At 48.7% G+C, this 24202-nt stretch overlaps 1 protein-coding gene across 16 annotated transcripts in view; it reads left to right on the top strand.

Annotated features, from left to right (window-relative positions):
* The window catches only part of CUX1 (cut like homeobox 1), a 368426-nt gene that overhangs the window by 247611 nt on the left and 96613 nt on the right, over window positions 1-24202 (top strand). For all 16 annotated transcript variants that reach the window (XM_082361262.1, XM_082361261.1, XM_082361260.1 and 13 more), the window contains exon 9: window positions 22486-22534. In XM_082361262.1, coding sequence (XP_082217388.1) covers window positions 22486-22534 — 49 coding nt within the window. The remainder of the gene's footprint in view (window positions 1-22485; window positions 22535-24202) is intronic.

Here is a 24202-nt window from a genome sequence, read left to right as displayed (position 1 = left end):
TTGTTTGCCCTTTCATTCTCTTCCTGAGGTGCTGTTTGTTGAGGAATGTCTCCAATTGCCAGAAAGACAGTGGGGTGTCTCATATTTCCCCACCAGCTCTCCTTTCAGCCAGAGCCGAGCTCTGAGGCGAGCCTGCAGTATGAATTTTTAATGCAGAGCTTTATGGCATCACTCTGGCAGCCCGGCCGCATTGCTCTCCTGAGCTTTGAGATTTCATGCTCTGCTGAACAGAGCAAAGACTGGGGGCATTCAGCATCAGTGAGGATTAACCCCCAAGTGACCACACGTGTGCCCTCTGATGTCCCTCAAGGTAAACCTAAAGGAGTTGCGAGAAAAAAATTAAAACTGTGTAGTGTTTGGAATCTTATCAACATAGCCTAGGCACAGAAACAGAGCATGATCTTGAAATTTCATGGGATAGCATATATTTTTAGCTTTTCATTTATCTTTTTTAAGTTGGACTGTTTTCACTTCGATGCATTTCTGTGATCTTTCCACCCTGAAAAAAAAGCCAGTTTGTAGGATTTACCGAACGTAAAGATTATTAGATACTTCCGTTTTCCATGGAAAGCCCCAATGTAATTAGAAATTTAGAATTTGTCGTCGATAATGGAAAAAGGACCAGTTATGTAAGTGGTTAATTCTGTGTGTAGGCATATGGTTGATTGGCCCTTTCTTCTGGTAGCTTTCTGTATTTTTGAAAGTTTCCAAATTAAGGGGAAAAATTTTTAGAAAAAGTTGTCTATAAAAATGGCTTGAGTTTAAATGCGTTAGGGAGGGATGAAGCCTTCGATCAGCGGCGGTGCCAGAATAGCTAGCTAACACCCAGAAGATGAGAGTCAGGGCAGAGCCCGTGCAAAGTCAAGCCTAGAAGTTTTAAATATTTACATATGAAAAACAAAGCCATAAAAACATTAGGAGAAATTTTCGATGGATATTTTTATAACGTGGGGGTGGGGAAACCCTTTCTAAGCACCATGGCAAAGGTAGAACTCACACAGGAAACTCACAGCTTGCTGGTGATTGATGACTGACTGGTAGATAAACTGGCAAAAATATTTGCCTTGTGTATGACAGAGAAAGTGTGTGTGTGTGTGTGTGTGTGTGTGTGTATGTATGTATATATACAGGCACACCTCGTCTTATTGCACTTTGCTTTATTGTGCTTCAAAGATAATGCATTTTCACAAATTGAAGGTTTGTGGCAACCCTGCATTGAGCAAATCTATTGGTGCCATTTTCCAAAAGTGTTTGCTTTACTTTGTGTCTCTTTGTCACGCGTTGGTAATTCAGACTTCAAAATTTCAGACTTTTTCATTGTTATTTTATTTGATCTGTGGTCAGTGATCTTTGATGTTACCATTGCAAAAATATTACGACTCGCTGAAGGGTCAGATGATGGTTAACATTTTTTTAGCATTCAAGTATTTTTTTAATTAAGATATATACGTGTTTTAGACATAATGCTGTTGTGCATGTAACAGACCACAATCTAGTGTAAACATAATTTTTATTTGCACTGGGAAACCTAAAAATTCGTGTGATTCACTTTATTGCAATATTTACTTTATGGCGGTGGTCTGAAACCAAGCCCTCAGTATCTCCGAGGTATGCCTGTATATATAAAGAGCCCTTACAAAGCAATAAGAAAAAATTTAATACCCAAAGAGAAAGCTCTCCATTTTCTTTTTTGTTTGTTTTTATTGGAGTATAGTTGCTTTAAAATGTTGTGTTAGTTTCTGCTGTACAGCAGAGAAAGCTCTATATTTTCAAATGCAACTCCTTGCTAGACATAGGCGTCTCAAACTCAAGCGAACTCATGATCCCTTCTGACTTCCCTCTAACCTGCAGGCAGCTTCCCTTCCATTTTTTTCCCTCCTTCGAGCATACATGGTCTTCCTTTATTCCAGAGACGGAGGGTCCTTCTTGACCCTGCTGTCTAATCCATATTAATTCCACCTCCTTGAGACCTTCTCATTCCTCAAGTCTTTGTTTCCACTGTCACTGCAATAACTGGGCTTTTTTCATCTCTTGGCTTCGCTCCTTCAATATCTTAACATCGGATCTCCCTGCTGCCAATTTCTCCCTAGACTAAGCCATCCTCCAAGTATCTGCTAAAAGTATCTTTCCAAAATATAAATTTGATCCTGTTGAAATGAGTCCTTAAAATCTTTCCATGGTTCTTTCTTGCCACCACTGAAAAAATGATGCCGTAGCGCCCGAGATGCTTCATGACACAGCTCTGCCTTCATAACCTCATTTCCTACCGACTCTAACCCCCTCTGTAGAATCGTGGGCCTTTCCCCAGCTCACCATGCTCCCACATCCCGATATATAGCTACCAGCCTTTCTTCACAAGCACATCCCTGCCCCTCCACCCCCTGTTCCTGCACCCCTGCCCCTCCACGCCCCGTTCCTGCGCCCACACTTAACAGCCTCTGTGTGCCTGTGAGAGGGGGGCTCTGGTCTCTCCCATTCCATGGAGAGAATTCAGGGGTCTCGATTTTCACTAAATCTGACTGCAATGTAGCATTTCCTTCCATTGCGAATCAAGTCAACAGACCAGAACAAGAACAGACCTGTGACTTTGCTGCAAGCGGAAATCCTAGTATTTTCACATCACATCACGGTCCTTGCGGATACCTCAAAGACTGTTTATCTACATCGCTGCTTCAAAATGTCAGTAGTTCTTAGACCTGCCACGAGATTCGTTATGTGGCGCATCAGTAAAGAAGAACGTTTGTTACGGGGACTTCCCTGGTGGTCCAGTGTCTATAAGACTCCGCGCTCCCAATGCAGGGGGCTTGGGTTCGATCCCTTGTCAGGGAACTAGATCCCACATGCGTGCTGCAACTAAGAGTTTGCGTGCCGCAACTAAGAGTTTGCATGCCACAACTAAGGAGCCCACGTGCCACAACTAAGGAGCCCTGGAGCTGCAAAAGGAGCCTGCCTTCCGCAACTAAGACATGGTGCAACCAAATAAATAAATAAATTTTTTTTTTTTTTTAAAAAGAACATCTGTTACTAGATCACAGACTTGGGGGTTTTCTAGTATTGTAGTAAATGCACTTCCAAGTATTTATTTTCCTTAGTAAACTGATGTATTTAAAACATTATTCCAGGAAGGAGGTCCAGTCTCTTCACCAGAGGGACCACGGCACCAGAAAGGTTCAGCGTCCACATCAGATTGGCAGCCTCTTGAGGGTGGCAACTGGACCTTCCTCATTTTTTGCCCTGGCACTTTGCACAGCGCTTCCTACATTACACAGGCTCCTAGTAATAGTTTGTTCATGTGGTTTTCATAAAACCTACCTCTTCCGGATATGAAACGGTTGGGGCTGAGATGGGCCTGGGTCAGATCCGCACGTGCATTGAAGCAGGTGGTCCCTGCTGGCTGTGTGGGGTGAATGCTTCCTTGAGGGACCGAGGATGCCCGCTGGCCCCCCGGGGTCTGCACCTCACACACCTCGACCCCCGTGTGAGGCAACGTGGGTACTTAGGTCACCGGAGGGCATATGCAATTAGCATGACATGGGCTGTGACTTTAAGTCAGCCACGGGAAAAGGACCAGCGTCAGAGAGGCTGCGGCTGGCAGTGGTAATGAACAGGAGGCGTTAAGTGTATTTTCAGTCCAAGCTAAGGGACATTTCTCCTTTCATAAAAATGGAGGCAGTGCCACCTATGTCAGGCAGTGTCACCTGTGTCATAGATGTCAGTGCCACCTATGTCGTTGATTCAGTTAAGTCTCTCCTGAGGGCCTCCTTTGCACACAGGGCAGTGTTCGGGCGCTGGTGGGGTCACAGTGCGTCAGGGCTCAGTCTTTGCACTTGCTTAACCCTCTCCCTGGGAGGCTCACTCACCACCGTAACTAAATTCCATCTCCCTGGCGCTGACTCCTGTGTTCACGTTTCCAGCCCAAACCTCCCCCCTAACCTCCAGGCTCAGCAGCTGCCCTTAGGCGTCATCTCAGCTTCACCCAGACGAACACCAACTCCTGATCTGTCCCATCAAGCCCGGCAAAGGAGCGACCAGAGTGATCCTCCCACATTGTAAGCTGGTCCCATCACTGCTCTCAGAGCCCTGATGGCCTCCTCCTGGCGGGCTCTGTCCTCTTTCCCACTTTATTTTTCTCCTTATGACACACCCTGTGTTTCCCGGTGTGCTGAGCTCTCTCTACTCACCAGGCTCCAAGTTCCGTGAATCGTGTTACCTTATTCACCACTGTGTCCCCAGTGCCTAGCATAGGGCCTGCCGGGCGCTTGAAAGATGTTCCCTGCATGAATGAAAACAAAGGCCCTGCTCTCCCGGAAGCAGTCTCTGAGCAAAAAGCAGGCTGCCACATAATAATAAAAGTTTGAGTTAGTGTCAAGTCCTGCCAAGAAAATTAAAGCAAGTAAAAGGAAGGGGGCATGGCGTGAAGGGGACCGGAGCAGCTGGCTGAGATGGGTGGTCAGGGAAAGTCACTTGGTTGAGAATTAAATGTCACAGCCTGTAGCAGGGGCTCTGCTCTATATGGTGTTTAAATGGAACCCATGTGTGCTTGCTCTGCTATCTGTCTTTATTATGGGCATCTACTCAGAGATTATTTTAAATGAGCGGGAACCTTCGCGCTGAAACATAGAACTCCCCCAGTCCGGTCAGCCGAGAAAATAGATGGTAGTTCCAGACGTCTTCTAGAAGGGCAGGGTATGTGGTGCCGGGGAAGTTCCGTACATCTGTAACCTGTGACACTGCAGCTCCAGCCCCTACTTTGGAAGCACTGGAATTCAGTAAATCGCCCTTCGTCACACAGGTCAGTGGCTCCTGGACTTGAGTGGATTCCTCAGAGCATTGGTCTAGAATGCAGATCCCTGGGCCGCACCCCAGGGTGTCTGACTCAGTAGGTCTGGGAGGGGACCCAGGACTCTTCGGCCCTCCACGCACGTGGGGTCTGCTGACCACACTGTGGGAAACTCCGACCCAGTTGCTCTTGTTTGATCGTTGATTTTTGGTTTAAGGACAGAGTTGTCCAAATAAAGACAAAAGGACAGCGCTGTGATGGCCCCCCGGGACCCCTTAGCTCTGTCCCAGTGCTCAGGTGCTTACCTCTATGGGCCACCAGGTGTGTCAGACCCAGCGTCTGATCTTCCGGTCTGCCGCACCAGAATGGGAGCTCATCGGGGGCTCGGGGGCTCATCTCTGGGATCCAAGGGTCTGGGGCTGTGCCTACAGCAAGCGTCTGAATCATCCTTGAGTTAATGTGCCGGGATGTGTGGACACCTTCCCCACATCATCTCAGGTCACTGCCTTCAGGGCTCTCACACAGCCGCTACGTCCCGCCCCTTACCCAAGGGTCTAAAGAGCGAGATTCTTGGAACATTATTGGTTAGAACGTGCCTTAAGAGCCAGCAAAGGTGAGGGTACAGATGGAAGGTACATGCTCATGGCGTGGGTGACGGCTGCAGCCGGCACGGCCACCACGCCTGTCCCCACCGTCTGCCCAGCCCAGGCAGCTCTGTGAGGCTCTGCTGTGTGGTCTCCGGCACACCTTTGAGGAGTCCCAGGGCCAAGTGTGAAAATTCCAGATGAGGGGTTTTGAGGGGTTTTCTGATTCATAATTCTCAGGAGGTAGCCAGGTTGCTGGTTCAAGGCTGGCAGAGTTCACTCGGTGGCCTGCGGGAGCCCCAGCGTCTGAGAAGCTCCAAAGTGATGTGAAGGGCTCGCCGGGGCAGGGCTGGGTGAAGACCACTAAAGCCCTCTGCTCTGGTCGTCTAGAATCCGTCTGAGTTTTAATTGCTAGGTTAGTCTGTCTTTTATTACTCTTTAAAAAATGAATGCAGGGGCTTCCCTGGGGGCGCAGTGGTTGAGAGTCTGCCTGCCAATGCAGGGGACACGGGTTCAGGCCCTGGTCTGGGAAGATCCCACATGCCGCGGAGCAACTAGGCCCGTGAGCCACAACTACTGAGCCGGCGCGTCTGGAGCCTGTGCTCCGCAACAAGAGAGGCCGCGATAGTGAGAGGCCTGCGCACCGCGATGAAGAGTGGCCCCCGCTTGCCGCAACTAGAGAAAGCCCTCGCACAGAAACGAAGACCCAACACAGCCATAAAGAAAGAAAGAAAGAATGAATGAATAAATGAATGAATGAATGCAGAAGCTCTTATATAGTGCTATGGAAAGATCTTTTACATATGTAATTCAATGAAAAAAGCCAGGTTCAGAACTGTGTGTCTAGTATGCTACATCTGCTTGTGCATTCACAAAAAAAAAAAAAATTTTAACGTCTAGAAGGAGATCTCAGGGACAGGGAGAGAGATGCTCTTTCACTGTAACCTTTTCTGAATTTTGAATATCAGATTAAATTAGAACCTATTGGGACTTCCCTGGCTGTCCAGTGGTTAGGACTCCTCGCTTCCACTGCAGGGGGCACGGGTTCCATACCTGGTCGGGGAACTAAGATCCCGTGGCCAAAAATAAATAAATAAGTAAATTAGAACCTGTTTAGTCCCTCCAGCCCCGGAGCCATCAGGAACCCCTCCTCTCTGTAGCTCAGAATCACCAGGATTAAACAAGAAAGCACTTTTGAACCATCTTTGTGAACGCGCCTATGTTTAAAGCAATTTGTGCTGGATTTTTAGTTAAACGTGCCTCCACACCCCAAGAGAGGAGGTACAATGTGCAGGAGCCAAATCCGGGGGCGCACCTGCTTCCACCCCCCTTCCAACAGCGGCCCCTCGGGCAGGTCTCTTAACCTCTCCTGGCCTGGGTTTCCGTCCTGTAACGGCGTCTGCCACCCCATGAGTTCCTAAGAGTGAATAAAGTGCTCTGTGGTCCCCTCGCCAGGGTTCAGGCCGTATTAGCTGCCACTATCATTATTAATATCTGATACCCTCCAGGCTGGCTCCTGTTGGAAAGCTGGCAGTGACCACGAATGCCAAGTGCACGTCCACTGGACCTGTCTCTGTTGTTTGCAATTAAATAATTAGCCACCCTTGTAGCAAAAAAGAAAATCTGAGATGTGCTCTGTCACTACCTAACCAGTTCTGTGACCGGGAACACACACGTTTGTACACATCTCGGATGCACACGGCTCTGCACGTGTGCGTCACGTGGCTGTGCCCACTTTGCCACTGTGGCTGGACGTGCAGAGGACGTCCCACTCTGCTCACTCCCCTTTGTCCTTTCGGCCTGATATTACTTCCTACAGTTTTTTGTTTGTTTGTTTGTTTTTCAATTTTTGGCTGCGTTGGGTCTTCGTTGCTGCACGCGGGCTTTCTCTAGTTGCGGCCAGCGGGGGCTACTCCTCATTGAGGTGCGCGGGCTTCTCGTTGCGGTGGCTTCTCTCATTGTAGAGCACGGGTTCTAGGCGTGCGGGCTTCAGTAGTTGTGGCACGTGGGCCCAGTAGTTGTGGCGCACGGGCTTAGTTGCTCTGGGGCATGTGGGATCTTCCCAGACCGGGGCTCGAACTCGTGTTCCCTGCATTGGCATGCAGATTCTTAACCACTGTGCCACCAGAGAAGTCCCTTTCCTACAGTTTTTACCACACCTGCTGATCTGCTGATTTGTCACTTTGATGGCAGAATTTTGTTTTCCTCTCTTGATGAATTAGACTTTACGTAACCATTCTTGATTTGCCAGCATTTTGGTTATTTCAGTTTTTCATAATGAATTTTTTGTTTAGAAAAATAATTTCTTAAGATATTTTTCAGGGGACTTCCCTGGCGGTCCAGTGCTTAAGACTCCACGCTTCCACTGAAGGAGATGCGGGTTCAATCCCTAGTCAGGGAGCTAAGATCCTGCATGCTGTGTGGCACGGCCAAAAAATATATTTATATATTTTTCAAGAAGAGAGATCATTGGGGCAAAAGGGGTGCTGTTTCAAGGCTCCTTAGCGTGTCCTTTGCAGGGGGAAGAACCCATTTGGAACGGCGGCGGCAGGTGCTACAGGCTCTCTCCCCTCCCACAGCCCCAATTTCCAAGTTGTACCCAGAGCTCGGCCTGGCCCGGGGAGCTTACACCGCTTGTCTCAGACCTTCTGTGCCAAATCCAGGAGATAAGGGGTGGGCTGCAGTGATTCCCACCGTCCCTCCCCTGTGCCACGTGGATGCTCGTAGGTGCTTAACTTGATACTCGTTAGCACAAAACTCAACATTCTCCCATCTGCTTATTTACTCTCCATGTGTTTCCTTATCACCCATGAACGTGGGTACAGTGGGAACAGGGTAGAAATTCTACATGTATTCTGGATTTTAACTACTCACTTGCATTTATCATTACTTTTACCTATCAATTGATTTTCTTTTGAGTTTTAGTGATTTAATTGTTCAGTAGTATAAATATATGAGATAGGTCCCATCAACCTTGTCGTTAATCATTATTAATATGATTTCAATAATAGAAAATGGTCTTTCCTTCCCAATCCATTTTCTTATTATTTTTTTATGATTTATTGTATCTTTAACCTGGAATTTTTTATAGCATATGAGGTTAAGGTATGTGTCTGTTTATTATTCTTCATATTAATTCTCAGTTTGCCCAATAATGTTGATGATTCCTTCCTTCAGTATTTAACTTTGGACAAATCAGATGTAAATAATTACATGTGTCTCTGGATTTCTGTCTGAATTTTCATTCCATTGATCCGACTTTTCATTCTCATAAGTACCAAACTGTTTTAATAATGTTTCTTTGTTTTCTAGCTTAATACCTACAATTAGTTTACTGTTATTAGGGTCACCTAATTTTTCTATATGCATCTTGTCATTTTACCAAGTTTTATAAATCAACTTGGGAGCTAAACTTACATTTATTTATCTTTAACGCAACCACAAATAGGAAATGTCATCATTAGCTTTCTTTGCCACTAGCATTTTGTAATTTGATTTTATACAGATGGAATTTATACCATGTCATTTTAATTCCCACATGTTTAATATTTGTATCCCTGTTGTAGATGAGATAGTCTTTTATTTCATTTTCTAGATATTTATTACTGGTACATAGGAGCTTAGTGTTTTGTCTTTACCAAAAAACGTGGGACTCTGCTGAATTCTTGGGCCATCTGTGCCCATTTGCTCAAGTGAATCCCTTGGATTTGGTGAGCATGTGACCATATTACCTACAAGTAGTGAATTTGTGTGGTTTTGTGACAGCCAGGATATCTGATCCCCACCTTTCATTCCTGTTCTTAAAAGGAGCATCTCTCTTATTTGTCTGTGGAGAGCAGTGGAGGCTTTTGGTTTTGTGAGACCCAGCACTCTTGTGAACCCCGTTTAAATTCAGATGTGACCTAGGTTTCAGGTTCCATGTGACTGGAACCCCTTACCTACATCATATGGTGTAGTTCGTTTTCTAGTAGGATGATACTTCTATATATTGCATTTCTTTCCATTTTTATATTATGTATTTTATAGATTTTCTTGCCTCGTGATTTAAGACAAGTTCCAGCTTGTGGTGTTTTATTATTTACTGTACCTCTTAGTATGACTTCTTTCTCTGTAATGTTATTTTGCTACATATAACATTGGCTAGTATGGCTTTAAAACCTTACCATAGCCTTTTGAAAAAATCTAATCATTTCCTCTTTACTTGAAGTGTGTTTCTCCAACATTTTGTTAGGTTTAGGATTTTCTTCAAATATGTATTTTATTTTTATAGGTGAATTTGGCCTAGTTACATTTACCAGTATCACTCTTCTCTTAACATTTTTCTTGATTCTTAATCCTCTTTTTTTTTTTTTTTTCTAATTCACAGCATCTCTGTCCTAAACTTTCTGATCTATTTAAGGAAGATGGACCACAGAGCTTAACTGACTCTCTCTGAATGTCCTGAGCCTGCTCCAGGTCCCCTCTTTTTACTGAAATTCAGTGTCAGATACAGAACGATTGAGCCCTTCTGAAACCTTTTAGAATCCATATATTTATTTTAAAATCTCTTACCGTACTGTACCATTATTGCATTATATGTCAAGCACAGCAGCGAGTTACATTTCACTACCTTAACCTCACCACCTCCCTCTGCAGTGAGACACAATCCTTTATAGAATACTCTGAACCTACACATTCCTGCTGGTGAATTCCTTAAAGTTATTTGGATTTTCCAAGAATCTTCTATTGCGTTCACAAAGCAGCTACTGCTTAGCAGGATTATCAACTATAGTGATAAGCATCCTTTATTCCCTGGCATACAGTAAATATTTTGCACAGACTTGAGGCTTGCCAGGTAGATCCCAAAGCACAAACATAGATGCGTTCTTATCATCACATTGTTTAACTTTTCCTAAACTCAGAAATTTGCCACCTGGGTCCTTCCATAAGGATTAAACCCAGGGAGCGCTTACCTTGTCATTTGGAAAGTGACTGGATCCAATTTCCTGCCCAGAATCCCAGAGACATTGTACATCAGTGGTCACGAGCATAGCTAGCTGAGCTGTAAGGCAGTTATTTGCTGACTGTGTCTTCCCGACCGAGGGTCCTCGGGGGTTCTATCCACTGAAGTTTCCAACCAACCATGAATGTATGGAAGAGGGTTTGGCTTGTCCAATAAGAATCCTCCCAAAATGAGTTCTCTAATAAAACCAGGAAGGTTGTTTGTTTACTTAACTTCAAATTTTCATCACACCTACCTCCAAAAAGTATTCCAGGTACCTTTAATACAAGACACAGAATCAGTGAGGCTCTCAGAGCAAAACCTGGGAGTTCGACCTTAGAGCTCCATGGGGAAAATACTTCTTTAAGGCTTGGATTTGAATTAGAAGCTCAACGACTCAATAACCTGATGTGACTAAGACATTCCCCGCATAGGATTTTCAGAGTTCAGTGTTCCTGTGACTCCCTGATGTACTGTTTGCTTGGCAACGAGGGAAAACTTTATGTTGCAGTTAACCTTGCTATTTTTTTCCCTATGTCTAAGTATTGTGAGCTTCCTTTGTGGTATTTCAGTGATTAGACAGGATGGAGGGTGTTCTTAAAGATTCATGGCCAAATCCGATGATGTCAGACCAAAGGGAAGGGACGGTCTTCGTGGGGCCAGCAAGTCTGGCCCCGTCTGAATTGTTTGTCTAACACTTCACAAGTAGAAGAGGAACCGCTGAATTATTCATTCTCAAGTTGCCCTAAAAAAGGCACTTACGCTGCCGAAATGCAGACTTTCGGTGCCAGTGAGAGGAAGAGGAAGGATGCCGTCTTTCCTCTGGATGCGCTGCTGCCTTTGGCCGCCTGGTGCTCCAGTTTCACTTCCCAGCCCTGCGGGGTGAAGGAGACAAACCACCAGCTGCCTTAAGTGCAGGGCAGTTAAGGGGGCAGGGGCTGTGGACAGATGCTGTGAGGGCCTCCAAAGCCACAGGTGAGCTGAGCGCTGAACTGAGCGGGGAAAGACCAGGTGGAGGGGAGGCTCTGGAAGCAGCTTTGAAGGACCAGCAGGAGATGTGTAGTCAGAAGGCCCCGGAGTGCAGGTGTGACCAGAGAACAGCCCGAGCCTCTAGATGGGCCCAGGAAGGCCCCGGAAGTCGTCTCGGCCTTAGGCTTGGAGGGGAAGGGACCTGAGTGTAATAACTAGAATGCAGTTGGAGAGCTTTTCTTATTCTTAGTTTTAGCTTCTCTGCCACCCAACCTTTTCTTAACAGTCCCTACCAAGTAGTACTTAGGGGAGAAAGGGGGTAATTAGAATCCCTCACCGTCGGGCATAAAAGCAGGGTTCTTACCCTAGACCGCTACTCGCTGCAACCTTGAGCTCCTTGGTCACCACTCGGCCCCGGCCTCGTTTCCCCACCTATGAAATCCGAGCAGTGTCCACCTGTGGTGGTGGCACGTCCCCTGTCCCACGGGAGGCATTAAGAGCAGCAGGTTCGATGCCCAGGATCAGAGGCACCTGTCGGCCAGAGGCAGGGTGCTTACAGGTTAAGTCGACAGGGAAAGGGAAACGAAATCTGAAAGGCAGTTTTGAAAGAGCAGAAGCTCAAATGGGGCAGGCAGTTCTCCAGCTGCCAGAAAGACATGCTGACAAACTTTACACTAAATATGTGAAGGAGAGCTTGAAAAATATTTGTAGGTGGCACAACAGCAGCCCTTCCAAAACATTTCTTAAAAATCTGGAGGGGGCTTCCCTGGTGGCGCAGTGGTTGAGAATCTGCCTGCCAATGCAGGGGACACGGGTTCGAGCCCTGGTCTGAGAAGATCCCACATGCCGCGGAGCAACTAGGCCCGTGAGCCACAATTACTGAGCCTGCGCGTCTGGAGCCTGTGCTCCACAACAAGAGAGGCCACGATAGTGAGAGGCCCGCGCACCGCGATGAAGAGTGGCCCCCACTTGCCGCAACAAGAGAAAGCCTTCGCACAGAAACGAAGACCCAATGCAGCCATAAATAAATAAATAAATAAAAATTAAAAAATAAAAATCTGGAGGAAAGAAGCAGCAACCTGGGTCCGCAGCCCTGCTGGCCGTGTCCTGTGCCCAAGATTCCCAAAACCATTTGCCAGCTCCTGGGGGCCGGGCGCTCAGGGTGGCAGCCTCGGTTCCCTCCAGAGCCCTCATGGAGACAGCTCCTGAGAGCCCCTTTCGCAGTGGGATGAAGGATGGACTCGGCTGTCCCCTCCAGAATCCACATTTTCTGTATCAAAGAAGAATGTCCTTGGATGATTTTTCAGTCATGTTCTCTTTGCAGAGATGTGCTTTTCGTGCCTGTTTTTTTTCCTCCCCTTTGACGAATAAACTGAGATTCTGAGAGGTTAACTGACTTGACTAAGATTAGCAAAGTACTCCTAATCGGTATTCTTTCCAAGGGGGCCCTCTGCAGCCTCCTCCCAGGCACAGGCCTGCCTGTCACCTCATTTCTGTGCAAACGGTGGTCAACATCATACGTACCGACTTTATAGTTGACAAGCGCTGATGGAGAGACACAAAACTGTGATGGTCTGTGCTTTTTTATCACCTTATACTTTTGTTTGTCTGTTTACTTTTTATTATGTTAAATTTCCAACAGACAGTAGAGGACAGAACCCCTAGGTGCCTACTGGGCGATTCCAGTCACCCCATTCCTGGCCTACCTGTCCCCACCCCTACCCCCATTTTATCTTGAGGCTTCTTCAGGAATCCTTTCCTTTCACCTCTAAATGGTTTAGCATGTAGAGCCTCACATTAAGGACTCTTTAATATAGCCACCATACTCTTATCACATTAAAAAAATAATTTCTTAATATCATCAATATTTAAATTTCAAATTACCCCTAAACATCATAAACAGGATTTTTTTTATTGTTTGGAGTCAGGATCCAAATAAGACCCACACATTGCGATTGGTTGGTATATCTTTAAGTCTCATGCATCTTATAGATCTCCCTCCATCTCGTTTTCTTTTCCTTTCAATCTATTTGCAGAAGAAACCAGCTCACTTGTCCTGAAGAGTTTCCCACAGTCTAGATCCTGCCGTTGGCATCCCCAGATGTAGTTTAGCTTATTCCTCTGTCCTCTCATTCCTGCGAGTTTGTAGTTGAACCTAGAGGTCTGATCAGATTGAGGCTGGAGATTTGGGGCAAAACCCACTTCCTAGGTGGTTGTGATTATCACCTAATGGTCTTGGGTGTTGAAAATTAGCTCTGACCAGAAGAGAAAGATCCTGATTTTCGTGCACAACAATAATAATGAATATGTGCATGGGTTTACGAAGTTTTTTTTTTTTACTCTCCATCAGTATTCTTATTTTAGCCTCGTGCCAGTTTCTTTGAGAAAGGCCACATTAGTCCTCCTGTACAGATGGCTGTCGCACGCCCCAATCTGACCAAGGTCAGAGGACCAGAAGGCAGTGGAGGAGAGTCCGGCCCATTTGTGGTGCCAGCCACACTCTGGTGGCTCTAGCCCTTGGTTTCCCTGATTTCACCTCCAGTCACTCCATCCTACTTATGACCTCATGGCACTTGATTTAAGGGAAGAAAAGGATTTTCACATCCAGCCTGCTCCCCATTGCTTTTAGAGCAACGGTTTTAGAGAATGTTAGAAAAATGGCAAAAAGCATCCGAAGAGTAATCCAGACGCTTATCCCAAGAGGCTTCCATGATCTCAGAAGCAGCAGTCTTGTAAACTAATTCTCCGGCCACAGCTGTCCTGGGTCCCTGCCCGGAGAGGACTGAAGCCTGAGTGATGGTCACAGGCTGTTTCTGATCACACCAGTGTCATACTTCAGGGAGTGACCAGCCTGCTGGAGCTGCCCTGTTGGTTTGGCACAGGTGGGAAATTTGCCCCGTGTGGGCAGTAGCAGACCACTTCATTGGTCAGCTAGACTCAGATTAAACTAAAGTAGGATTTTATTTAAATTATTTCATGTAAACAAGTCAGTTAAATAGTGGGGCAAGAAGGGAAATTTTCTTCCCATTCGGGATTGATGAGGCTTAACAAAAATTGATTTTAATTGTTACTTGTATCATTTACATTTAAATATAATGGTCATAAAAAGGAATAAATTGTGGTTAATTTCTGAGCAGGCAGAGGTGACCTTCTGGCCATTTAACTGTCTCTCGATACAGTTTCACTTCCAAGAAGAGTAAAAACCACTGTTTCCAGAGAGCTTGACGTAGCAGTCAAGCTCTACAACCGTCTCTGCCTAGACCTCAATTTGATCAGAGAGGGAGGGTCAGCTCTGGGGTGACACATTGGATCAGGGGCTTGGAAGGATGCCAGGTAGCTTCACCCCAAAGCAGAGGTGGCTTCACCCGGGTGGAAAATGTGAGAGAGGACCGATCATACAGCTGGAGGTTGTCAAGAAAACCCTTCCACAAATGATGCTTTCTCCTCCTGCCTCCCCGGCCAATCTGTGTTGAGTCCGATTTGCACCCAGCTCCGTGGGCACAGGGAGGATCGGGGAGCTAGGCCGACGGCCCTGCCTTCCAGGAGCGCACAGTCCCGTGAACCTGGGTCTACATATACTTCTTCTTCCAGGGAGAGTGTTGCCTCTTTTTCAAGGGCTACAAAAAGTGGTAAGAAAAGCAAATTATTTTTCTTCTGCCAAAACAACTTACAGACTCTTTCCTCGAAAGTCATATTTACAATTTGGCAAAACAGCCCTATACTTTCTGCTCTTTAAAATACCAGCCAGGGACTTCCCTGGTGACTTAGTGGTTAAGAATCCGCCTGCCAATGCCAGGGACACGGGTTCGAGCCCTGGTCCGGGAAGATTCCACATGCCGCGGAGCAACTAAGCCCGTGCGTCACAACTGCTGAGCCTGTGCTCTAGAGCCCACACGCCACAACTGCTGAAGCCCACGTGCCTAGAGCCCGTGCTCCGCAACAAGAGAAGCCACCGCAATGAGAGGCCCCCACACCACAACAAAGAGTAGCCCCTGCTCACCACAACTAGAGAAAACCCGTGCACAGCAACAAAGATCCAACGCAGCCAAAAATAAATAAAATAAAATAAAATAAATAAATTTATAAAATACCAGCCAGTGAGTTGTTGCCTGTGGCACACCGGGTGGACTTGAGGAAGCAAAGGCGTCGCAGGTCTGCATCGTTCATCAGCCAGGATTTAGGGAGCGCCTGCTCTGTTCTCTGGGATGATGGCTGTGAATAAACAAGTCATCAATATCTGAACAAGATACTCAGAGGCAGGAATAAGTGCAACAAAAATAAATGAGCGGACGATGCGGGGCAGGGCTGCCGGGAGACCCTCAGAGGACGACGGCCCCTGGAGCTGAGGACCGGATGTAGACAGCAGCCGCCCATGGGGATCTCAGCAGAGGGGACAGACGTGCGGGCAAGTGTGGTGGCTTCAAGGAACAGAATAAGACTAAAGAACCCGTAAGAGTGTATGCTGATTGAGCCACAAAAGGAAATATGCGCAGAATCCGTGTCACTAACAGAGGGGTGAAGGCTCAACCCCAGCTCAGCAGCTCTGAAGAAGCAGTTCTGCACTTAGGCCTCTTTGGCCTGGGGACGGCGGCGGGAGGCGGCCGAGGGGAGCCAGGCCTGGGTGCAGACTCTGCAGGGCTCGCCTGCCAGGCGACGTGTTGAGACCATACAGGTGGGATGTGGGTTCAGGTTTTATAGAGTAATAGCGTCCAATCTGTGATAGCTCACTCTTGTCTATGGAAAGAAGGAAATGCTTTCAAAGTGTTTTGTATGACTTTACCCGACAGAGATAAGACAAAAGAAACGAGAGGCCAATCTCATCTATAAATACTTATGGAAAAAAAATGCTCAATAAAATATTAGCAGGTAGAACTCAGGAGCACGTTAAATGCATAATACCCACAACCAAATGGGAGCAGGTGACTGTCAGTATAATTTACCATTTCAGTGAGTCAGAGGACCATCTAATTAGCTCCATAAATGTTTAAAAGGTACTTAATCAAATCAATGTCCGTCTTCGATTAAAAAGCCTTAATAACATAGGAACAGTTGGCTATCACGTTAACAAAGTACAAACGTATGTATGTAAAGTCCAAAATGAGCAAGGTGCTTGACGGTGAACCACTGGAGGCATCGCCCGCGACGTCAGACAACAGGCAGGGTTTCCACTGTCACCCTCGCTGTGTGACAGGGCTCTGCGTGGCCTCTGCCATCACAAGAGAAAGAAATAGGAGGCATAGAAGGGGCAGAAAGAGGCTGCCCTGTCATGACGGGGGGGTGGGGGGCTGGATGCCATGGAAACAAGATTGAAGGGCCCCCACCGCGTTGTGGTCTGGTTCTCTCTGGTTGTCCGTCCCTCTGCCCTGCTGTTCTCTACCCAGCAAACTCGTCCTCCAGGATGCAGACCAGATGTCCACTTCTCCAAGAGGCGCTCTCCTCCTGTTTGCAAAGCCCGCTGTCCCTCCTTCTGGGCTGTCACTGGACCAAAATTCCCTGGGCGTCTTCACCTCCCTGCGCCCACCCTGAGCAGGCAGTTACAGGGTCTCATGTCTTTGAGCTCCTGGGATGTGCATCCTCTGTCCCGTGTGCTCCCGATAAGGCGAATGCCACTGCCCAGTGCACGGCCAACCTGGCAGCTGGGAGCTCTGTTTCCCCATCAGTGTGGCACGTAGTAGGTGCTCAGTAAACATCATTGAGGGGAGACTGCCCCCCTCCCCTCCCACCCCCGCTCCTCAGGCCGGTGCCACCTTCTCCAGGTGCAGCCTTGCCCTGCCTCCCACGTGGGGCTCTGCAGACCAGCCGTTCCTCTCCTGAGACCAGGTCCCATCTGTGTGCCCACGTGCAGGCGGGGGAGGCCCCTTTCCTAAGGACCCCGCCCCCCATCAAGGGGATTCCAGTCCCATAGCCAAGAGACCTTCCTCACCCCTGGTCCTCTGCCTCCTCCTCTTCGTTTTCCCACCTGCTCTTTCTGCACGCCGTCCAGTGAGCCCTGCTTCTGGGGCTCCTCTACCCCTTTGTGTTCAGAGTGTTTCCTGGAAAGTGACCCGCCTTCCTGACGGCCCAGGCGTCAGACGCAGCATCCGGTGGTGGGGGGAGCGTTTGCTTTACCAAACATACTGAAATTTTTTGTTTGTTTTTAAAGCAGGGAGAATTAATCTTTAGGTATTCTTCTTTTTTTGGCCGTGCCTCGCAGCTTGCGGGATCTTAGTTCCCCGACCCGGGATCAAACCCGTGCCCACTGCAGTGGAAGTATGGAGTCCTGACCACTGGACCACCAGGGAATTCCACATATTTCTTCTTTTGATACCTAAGAACTTTACAATCTAGTACTGAGACTATTGGCTCTTGACCTGGGTCCAAGAAGGTACACTGACCTTTGAAGTTCGCCCTGGACGCTTTTTCAACTGCCTTGTAGATATACTTTGTTTTAACAGCTCCCGATGTAGTAAGATTGTTCGGGGTTGAAATATGCCCCACCCTTGCCCTGGTGCCATCCCTCAGCACTCGGGAGGCTAGTGTGAAAGGAAATACAGGGTTTCCACTGGGGATACGATTTCCCGGCCGTTGGCCTTGACCGTGTCCTCTTAAATTCCTCATAAAAATCGCATGCCAGCCCAGAGAATACCCTGGAATGATCTGTGGGGAACCGATCGAATGAACTATATATTCCAGCCCAGGCCAAAATGATCTGCAGTTTGAAGCCAGAGCAGAGCATAATGCAGCACAGGTTAATAGATCAGTGAAAACTGTTTTGTCAGCTCATAAAAAGGTGAGAGAACTAAGTTTTTATAATAAATAGTTCTGCTGAGCAAACAATACCTGTGGTTATTACGCACTTTGGAAAATAAATGATTTTAGACTAATGTCAGGCTCCAGATCCTGACGTGGTAGTTGAGCCTGCGAAATGAAAAGAATGAAAAACCCCTCGGAGTCTTGTTGACGGTCCTGCTGTGAAAGCACATGCCGTTTAATTCATCGCTGTACTTTTCAGATAACGTTTATAGTTGCAGTATTAACCTCTGGGCACTTTCATGTTACCTATTGAGGGCAGCTGTCTGGTAGGAGTCGTGTTGTTGAGGGGCGGGTGCGGGCAGCAGTTTGGCGAGAAGTGGGTCGTACAGGCCCGGTGGCAGACGGGTTCTAAAATGCAGCCAGCACCGGCGGGTCGGCCAGCACCAAGGGCTGCGCTTCCCGTCTCCAGAAGCCCTGATCACATTTCAGTACCCAGCCAGTTGTATTTTTCTCTCACCTTTTAAAACGCGTGCCCCTTGGGAAAGTGAATCACGAGCCTACAGACTTTTAAAATGATCATCTGAACTTTTCCTCACCCACTGCATCCCTGCTTCCTTCCACTGCCTCCTTCTGTGGCTCCTGGTCCCATCCGTGAAGGGGAACTGCAGCCCCTTGGGGCCCCGCTGTCGCCAGGGTACCTGGTGTTGAACTGCCCGACTCTGTAACAGCAGGGCTCAGTGTTGGCATTATCGGCTGAAAGCTCTGGAAATATGAGACTTGCTCTCGTAATGAAAGGTAAGGGCCGCACTTGTTATCACATTCAATATTTTGGTCAGCTTAGCAGTTGCTTAGTAACCAAAGTTAAACTGATGAGAAGATGGAAAAACTTGAAATTCATTCCCAGGGATTGCCTCAGACTGCCAAGAAGACACCTTCCTGTTTAAATGTGACTAATTTTTAATAAGTGACATGACATCTTTTGGAAATGATACATTGTTTTCTGGATATTAAGCATTCTAATGACCATCCGAAACCATTCACCTGAGGAGGCGCTCAAGCCCACCCAGGCCCCCTAAATCTGGCCAGATCTGGACACCACTTCCCAGACCCGGCAGGTCCCAGCTTTGCCAATCTAGCCTCTAGGTGAAGCCAGACCCCTGGGAATCCCTCTCTTTTTTAGCCCAGGCCTGTGTCTGACCCTGTCCTGGCCCCATGGCCAATGGCCGTGGCCAGGCAAGGAGTGAGGAGTGGATGAAAACAGGGGAGGGTGGGCCCCCAGGCAGCCACATCTCTACCCCTTATCTCCAGAGCAGAGGTTGGGGAGTTGTACCAGGGAGATCCCCTGCTCCTAATGCTGAAAACTGAAGGTGAAGCTCTGGCAAGAGGACTTTTCTGGCGGAGGGGAGCTATCAGTGACTACTCTGGGGGCCTGGGGTCATCCCCTGCCTTTCCTTCTTCACTCAGCAAAAGACACTGAACACTGCTGTGTGCCTTCAATTCATTCTGAGAGACACCCAGCGGGGCTGCCTCTCTGTCCTCCCTCCTCCCCCCATAAACACTGCCAAGAAGAGTAGCTGGTACCCCCGGGGGAAACAGCAAAGCTCCAGAGGAGAACACCCCTCTCTGGAAGACAGACCCCCAAACCCATCAGTGTATGTGATCTGAAGACAGACAGATGGGCCCCACGTACAAAATAAGCATGAGAAATACACTCGAGGAAACATAAAGCAAAACCAAGGAATAATTTAATAATGAACGGAGTGGGAATGACAGGTATCAAGAACAGAATAACTAAACTAAGGAAGCAGAGAGGAGATGGATCACAGGTTGAGCACAGCTACAGGGGGGTCAAGTTGAAGAACCGTCCAGAAGGAGCAGGAAAGGATCAGGACGTAGCAAATGTAAGGAAAAGTTGGACGACGTGGAGGACGGAAGTAGACGGGCCAACAGTAGCCAGATAATAGGAGACCCAAACCAAGCAGAAGAAATATCTGAAAGACGAAGATAAATTAGCCAGAATTAAAGACGAAAGGGATCATGAAGGACCCAACAGGAGAGATTGGGAAAACCCTCCCTGAGACCCCATGCTCGGGATCTCTGCTCCCCCAGCCCAGGCCGTTCCCCTGGCCACCTGCTGGGTCCTGCAGCCGCCAGCTCCCCGATGTGCTCCAGAGAGAAGGAAGATGGGGTGCCTGGAGGTCTTGTTTCAGATGCTCAGCAGCCAAGAGGGGGCGCTTCTGTCCCCCTCTGTAAACGCGGCACCGGTGGGCTGTGCAGGAGCCACGTCTGCCTGTGCCTTTCCCATGGCCCCTGCCAGGGCCAGGGAGCTTGTGGGTGTCGGAAAACATTCATGGAGAGAGTGCTCGGACGATGCCAGCAGCCGGCGGGCTGGGCGGGTGGCCGTGTAGATCTGGACTTTGTAAATACGTAGTGAATAACTGTTTGATTAAAGTTCAAAACTGCATTTAAAAGTTGTGACTTGCCTTAAAAGAGAAGTTTGTTAACTTTTTATTGCCCTTCATACGCAATGAAATTTGCACTCCATCAGCAGGTTGTCAAGAAAGCTTTCTGTCCTGGCCGCCGTCAGGTCCCCTTTTCTGTCACGTGAAGACCAAGCACTTTCAGTGATGGTTTTACCCTCTGGAGTCAGGGCAGTTTCTCTCTGAGATCTTGGAGGTTTCTATTTGCCATGGTGCATTGAGATGTTTTGTAGTTGAAGCCGCCCCCGGCCCCCAGGCCCAGTTTGGGTGTTTGTCTTAGAGACACTGCCTGCTTCACGAAGTTGTCCTAAAAAGAGCTTCGTTTAACTAGGCCACTTGATGAGTTGTGTCAGACGTTTCTCGGACGAGTCTGAAAGCAGGACACTACTTCAAACAGATACGACGATCGGTGAACCTGATCACGAGGCATCTGTTACCCCGTTTGGGCTGCTGGGGGTTGATGAGATTGCCTTGAATCGCAGGGCGCCGTGAAGGCTGGAAAAGCCTCGGGGCCAGAGGAGCGAACACACGATGCAGCAAATGGCAAGACCAGACCGGCCAGGGCCTGGGTAGTTTGTCCCACTCTATATGAAGGGTGGATGGCTAAGACCAGAGAAGTAGGTTTGGGGGACAGAAGAACCCTGGAATCGGCCTGTCCGAGTGCCCCAACCTGTCCCAGGGAGTAGACTGGCCGACTGGCCCGTTGCTGGCAGAACAGGCTGCATTCAGGACCCTGGCCTCCAGCTTGATGCCAGGCCCTGTGCCGGCAGGGATGAGGGTGAAAGAGACACACCCTGGCGTGGAGGGGGAGCTGTGCCACCTCCTGAGATGGAGCCCCTGGCAGGGTTGGAGGAGGGCTGGGGGAGGGGTGGAAGTAGGGGATGAGGGTCCCAGGAGTGGAGGGTGATGGGGCAGACGGCACACGTCCAGGCTGTGTAGGGCCCCCACGTGGTGGGAGCTGCCTGAGCACAGGGCCGCGGGGGTGGGAGGGGGGCAGGAGCCTCGGCCCAGAAGGGCAGCCAGGGGGGTCCAGCAGGCAGAGAGGCTGGCGGGGAGGGGTGGAGCTCAGTCCTGCAGGCGGCAGAGCCAGCTCAGGTCCCCCCCCGTGGGGCGTGGAATGAGGCGGCCCCAGCAGGAGGGGGCCCACACGCCCACTCCTGGCCTGCAGCTGTAACATTCCCCCGCCTCTTCCATGGGTGGGCTGAAGCTTCCTTGGGCAGCAGTCTCGGCCGTGGGCTCCTAATCACAGGGGCCGTCATCGGGACTCGTCTGGGGCAGTGACTTCCCTGGGCGTTCTGTTCAAACCTGCCACAGACTTTTGGAACTGACCTTCTCGGTAGAACTCTGGGCATTCCTCTCTCTCTCATGCTGTTGTGTGTTGGAAGCATGTATGTGCCTTCAAATTACTCAAGAAAGTACTTTCAGAGCAGAAAAAAAGAGAAAGAACAAACAACACCTGGAAACCCCCTGTGTGTGAGCAGGCTGAGGGAGGATGACGGTGACCCAGGTGGTTTTATAGCACAGACTGCAGAGCCCCCCAGCCTCCTCCCGCCTCCCCCACCTGCTCGTGGTTCTCTTGGTCCTAGCAAACTTCTACTCATCCTTCAAAACCCAGTTCACACATCACCTCCTCTGAAACCTTCCTGATTCCCTCCCCCAAGGAGAATTCATCTCTGCCGCCTCTGTTTTTCCAGAGCATTCTATTCAGGGTTCTGTTCGCTTTCTTGGCAGGAGGCACTGTCTCCCCAAAGAGACCGGGCGCCCCTCAAGGGCAGGTGGGCTCTCCCGCCGATGCAAGCCCACCTCCTCCCAATGGGTGGCAGAGTCCCCTTCTGCATGGCCCCTCTCCCCCGACACTGACCTGCGTGCCTGTGGGTCATGCTGCCGAGTTGGAACCGCGGTGACCCCTGAGCCTCCCTCGCCGCTGACTAACCTGCTGTCTCCCTCTCACCTCCCCAGGGCCGACGAAATTGAAATGATCATGACGGACCTTGAAAGAGCAAACCAGGTAGGACATTTGATGGCTTCAGGCGTGAAATCACAAGAGCGTAGCCCTTTCTGTTCTCTCAGAAAAGGCTTCTCTAAGTTAGGAGGCCAGTTAGTCTTGTACCTTTCACATATAGCTGTCGACGTTGACGCTTTTTCTGATGTCATGAGAAATACGTGAAAAGTCCCATGCGTGATTTCCTTGGGAAAGTCTCTGACGTGGTCCCAGCATCCCAGACAACCTGTGGCGATGCTTTTTCTTTTCCTTAATCCGTCTCTTAAATCTCCGCTCTGTTCCCGTGACAGCCGTTTTGCCATAGAGTTTATACCAGTGCGTTACCCTGTAGCAAAGTCTGTGTCTCCACCTTCTAATGGGATGAAGCCACTTGCTCTGGAGAGGGCTGCCAGCTGACAGCCCCTCTTGGCTGATACTTAGTTGTCACAATGCTTTGCGCAAAGTACCCCCAGCACTGTGTCCGGCGCAGAACAGGCACACGGTATCCAGTGGCTCTAAGCACTCAGCTGCCTGGGAAATTTGGCCACCCTGCAGAGCCCCGCCCTTCCCCAGGGACTCTGCAAAACAGGAGAACATTTTGCTTCAGCATATAGTGCTACTGCTTTGAAAAGAGAGGGGTCTCTCGTTTTAGTTTATTTATTTGCAGGGAGAAGCAGCCAGAGCTGGGTTATGTGTCTCAGCCGCAGAAGGCCAGGGGCAGTGGTGGCCTCTCCCCACTCAGTTTTACAGCTGGGTCACTCCAGGCACGTGGAAGCTTAGCGGTTTGCCTCGGGTGGCCCCACGGGATGAAAATCTTTCTCGGATCCGTGGTCTCAGCTCTCCACCCTGTGAGGGTCCCACAGGGTGCCTGTCCCCCTGACTGGCATTGCTAACCCGGACCTTGGCAGACACTCAGCAAAGAGCGTCCCTGTGCATTCTTTGGCCCATGAAAATATCCTGAAGTCTGATTAAAATATGAAAGTCAGTGTATGCATAAGAATGATCATGGAACGTGTGGATTCCTTTCTTCTTTAAGGAAGACTTTGTGTGTTCGGTGTTGCACACTCAGACTCACCCCTGAGTATCCTGGGCCTGGTCCATGGGGGTTGCTCAGTAGAGACGCGTGGACTGCATCACCTGAGGTAGCATCTTTGTGTAGTAGCTATGCTGGTCATGGTGAGAAGAGCTGACCGTTGTTGAGTAACTTATTTTGTACCGAACTTCACAAGAACCGAGTCATTTAAACCTCACTGCTTTCCACCAAGGTCAGTGTAGTTATGACTCCCATCTCACAGATGAGGAAACTGAGGTCAGTGGCCGGTCAATTGCAGAGCCAGGCCTGGCACCTGTGCTGTTCACCACACTCGGAAACAAGGATAGAGCCTGGGGGCTCACTTGGCCTTTCTTTATTTCCCAAATACACCCATTCAGCTCCTTGCCCTAAAGCACTACTTCTGCTTCACCTCACAGAGGTGCCTAAGCATTTATTTGCCTTAATTTGCTAAACTAATTTACTTTGGCCCCTTTGTTCTTACTCAAGTAGCACTGCTGGACTTTGCAGAAACCTTATTGGTTAACCTTCCCTGTCACGGGATTATCATTTGCATTTCTCAGTTTCCACTCACCCACTCTCTCCCTCCCTCCAGGCCCATCCTGGGCCTGCTTCCCCTTTTGGTGGCACTTTGGGGTAAGCTC

This window comes from Balaenoptera borealis (genome assembly GCF_965194805.1).
Source record: "Balaenoptera borealis genome assembly, chromosome: 16".
Lineage (NCBI taxonomy): Eukaryota > Metazoa > Chordata > Mammalia > Artiodactyla > Balaenopteridae > Balaenoptera > Balaenoptera borealis.
The sequence above is the reverse complement of the archived record's forward strand: the minus strand, read 5'-3'. Positions and strand labels throughout refer to the sequence as shown.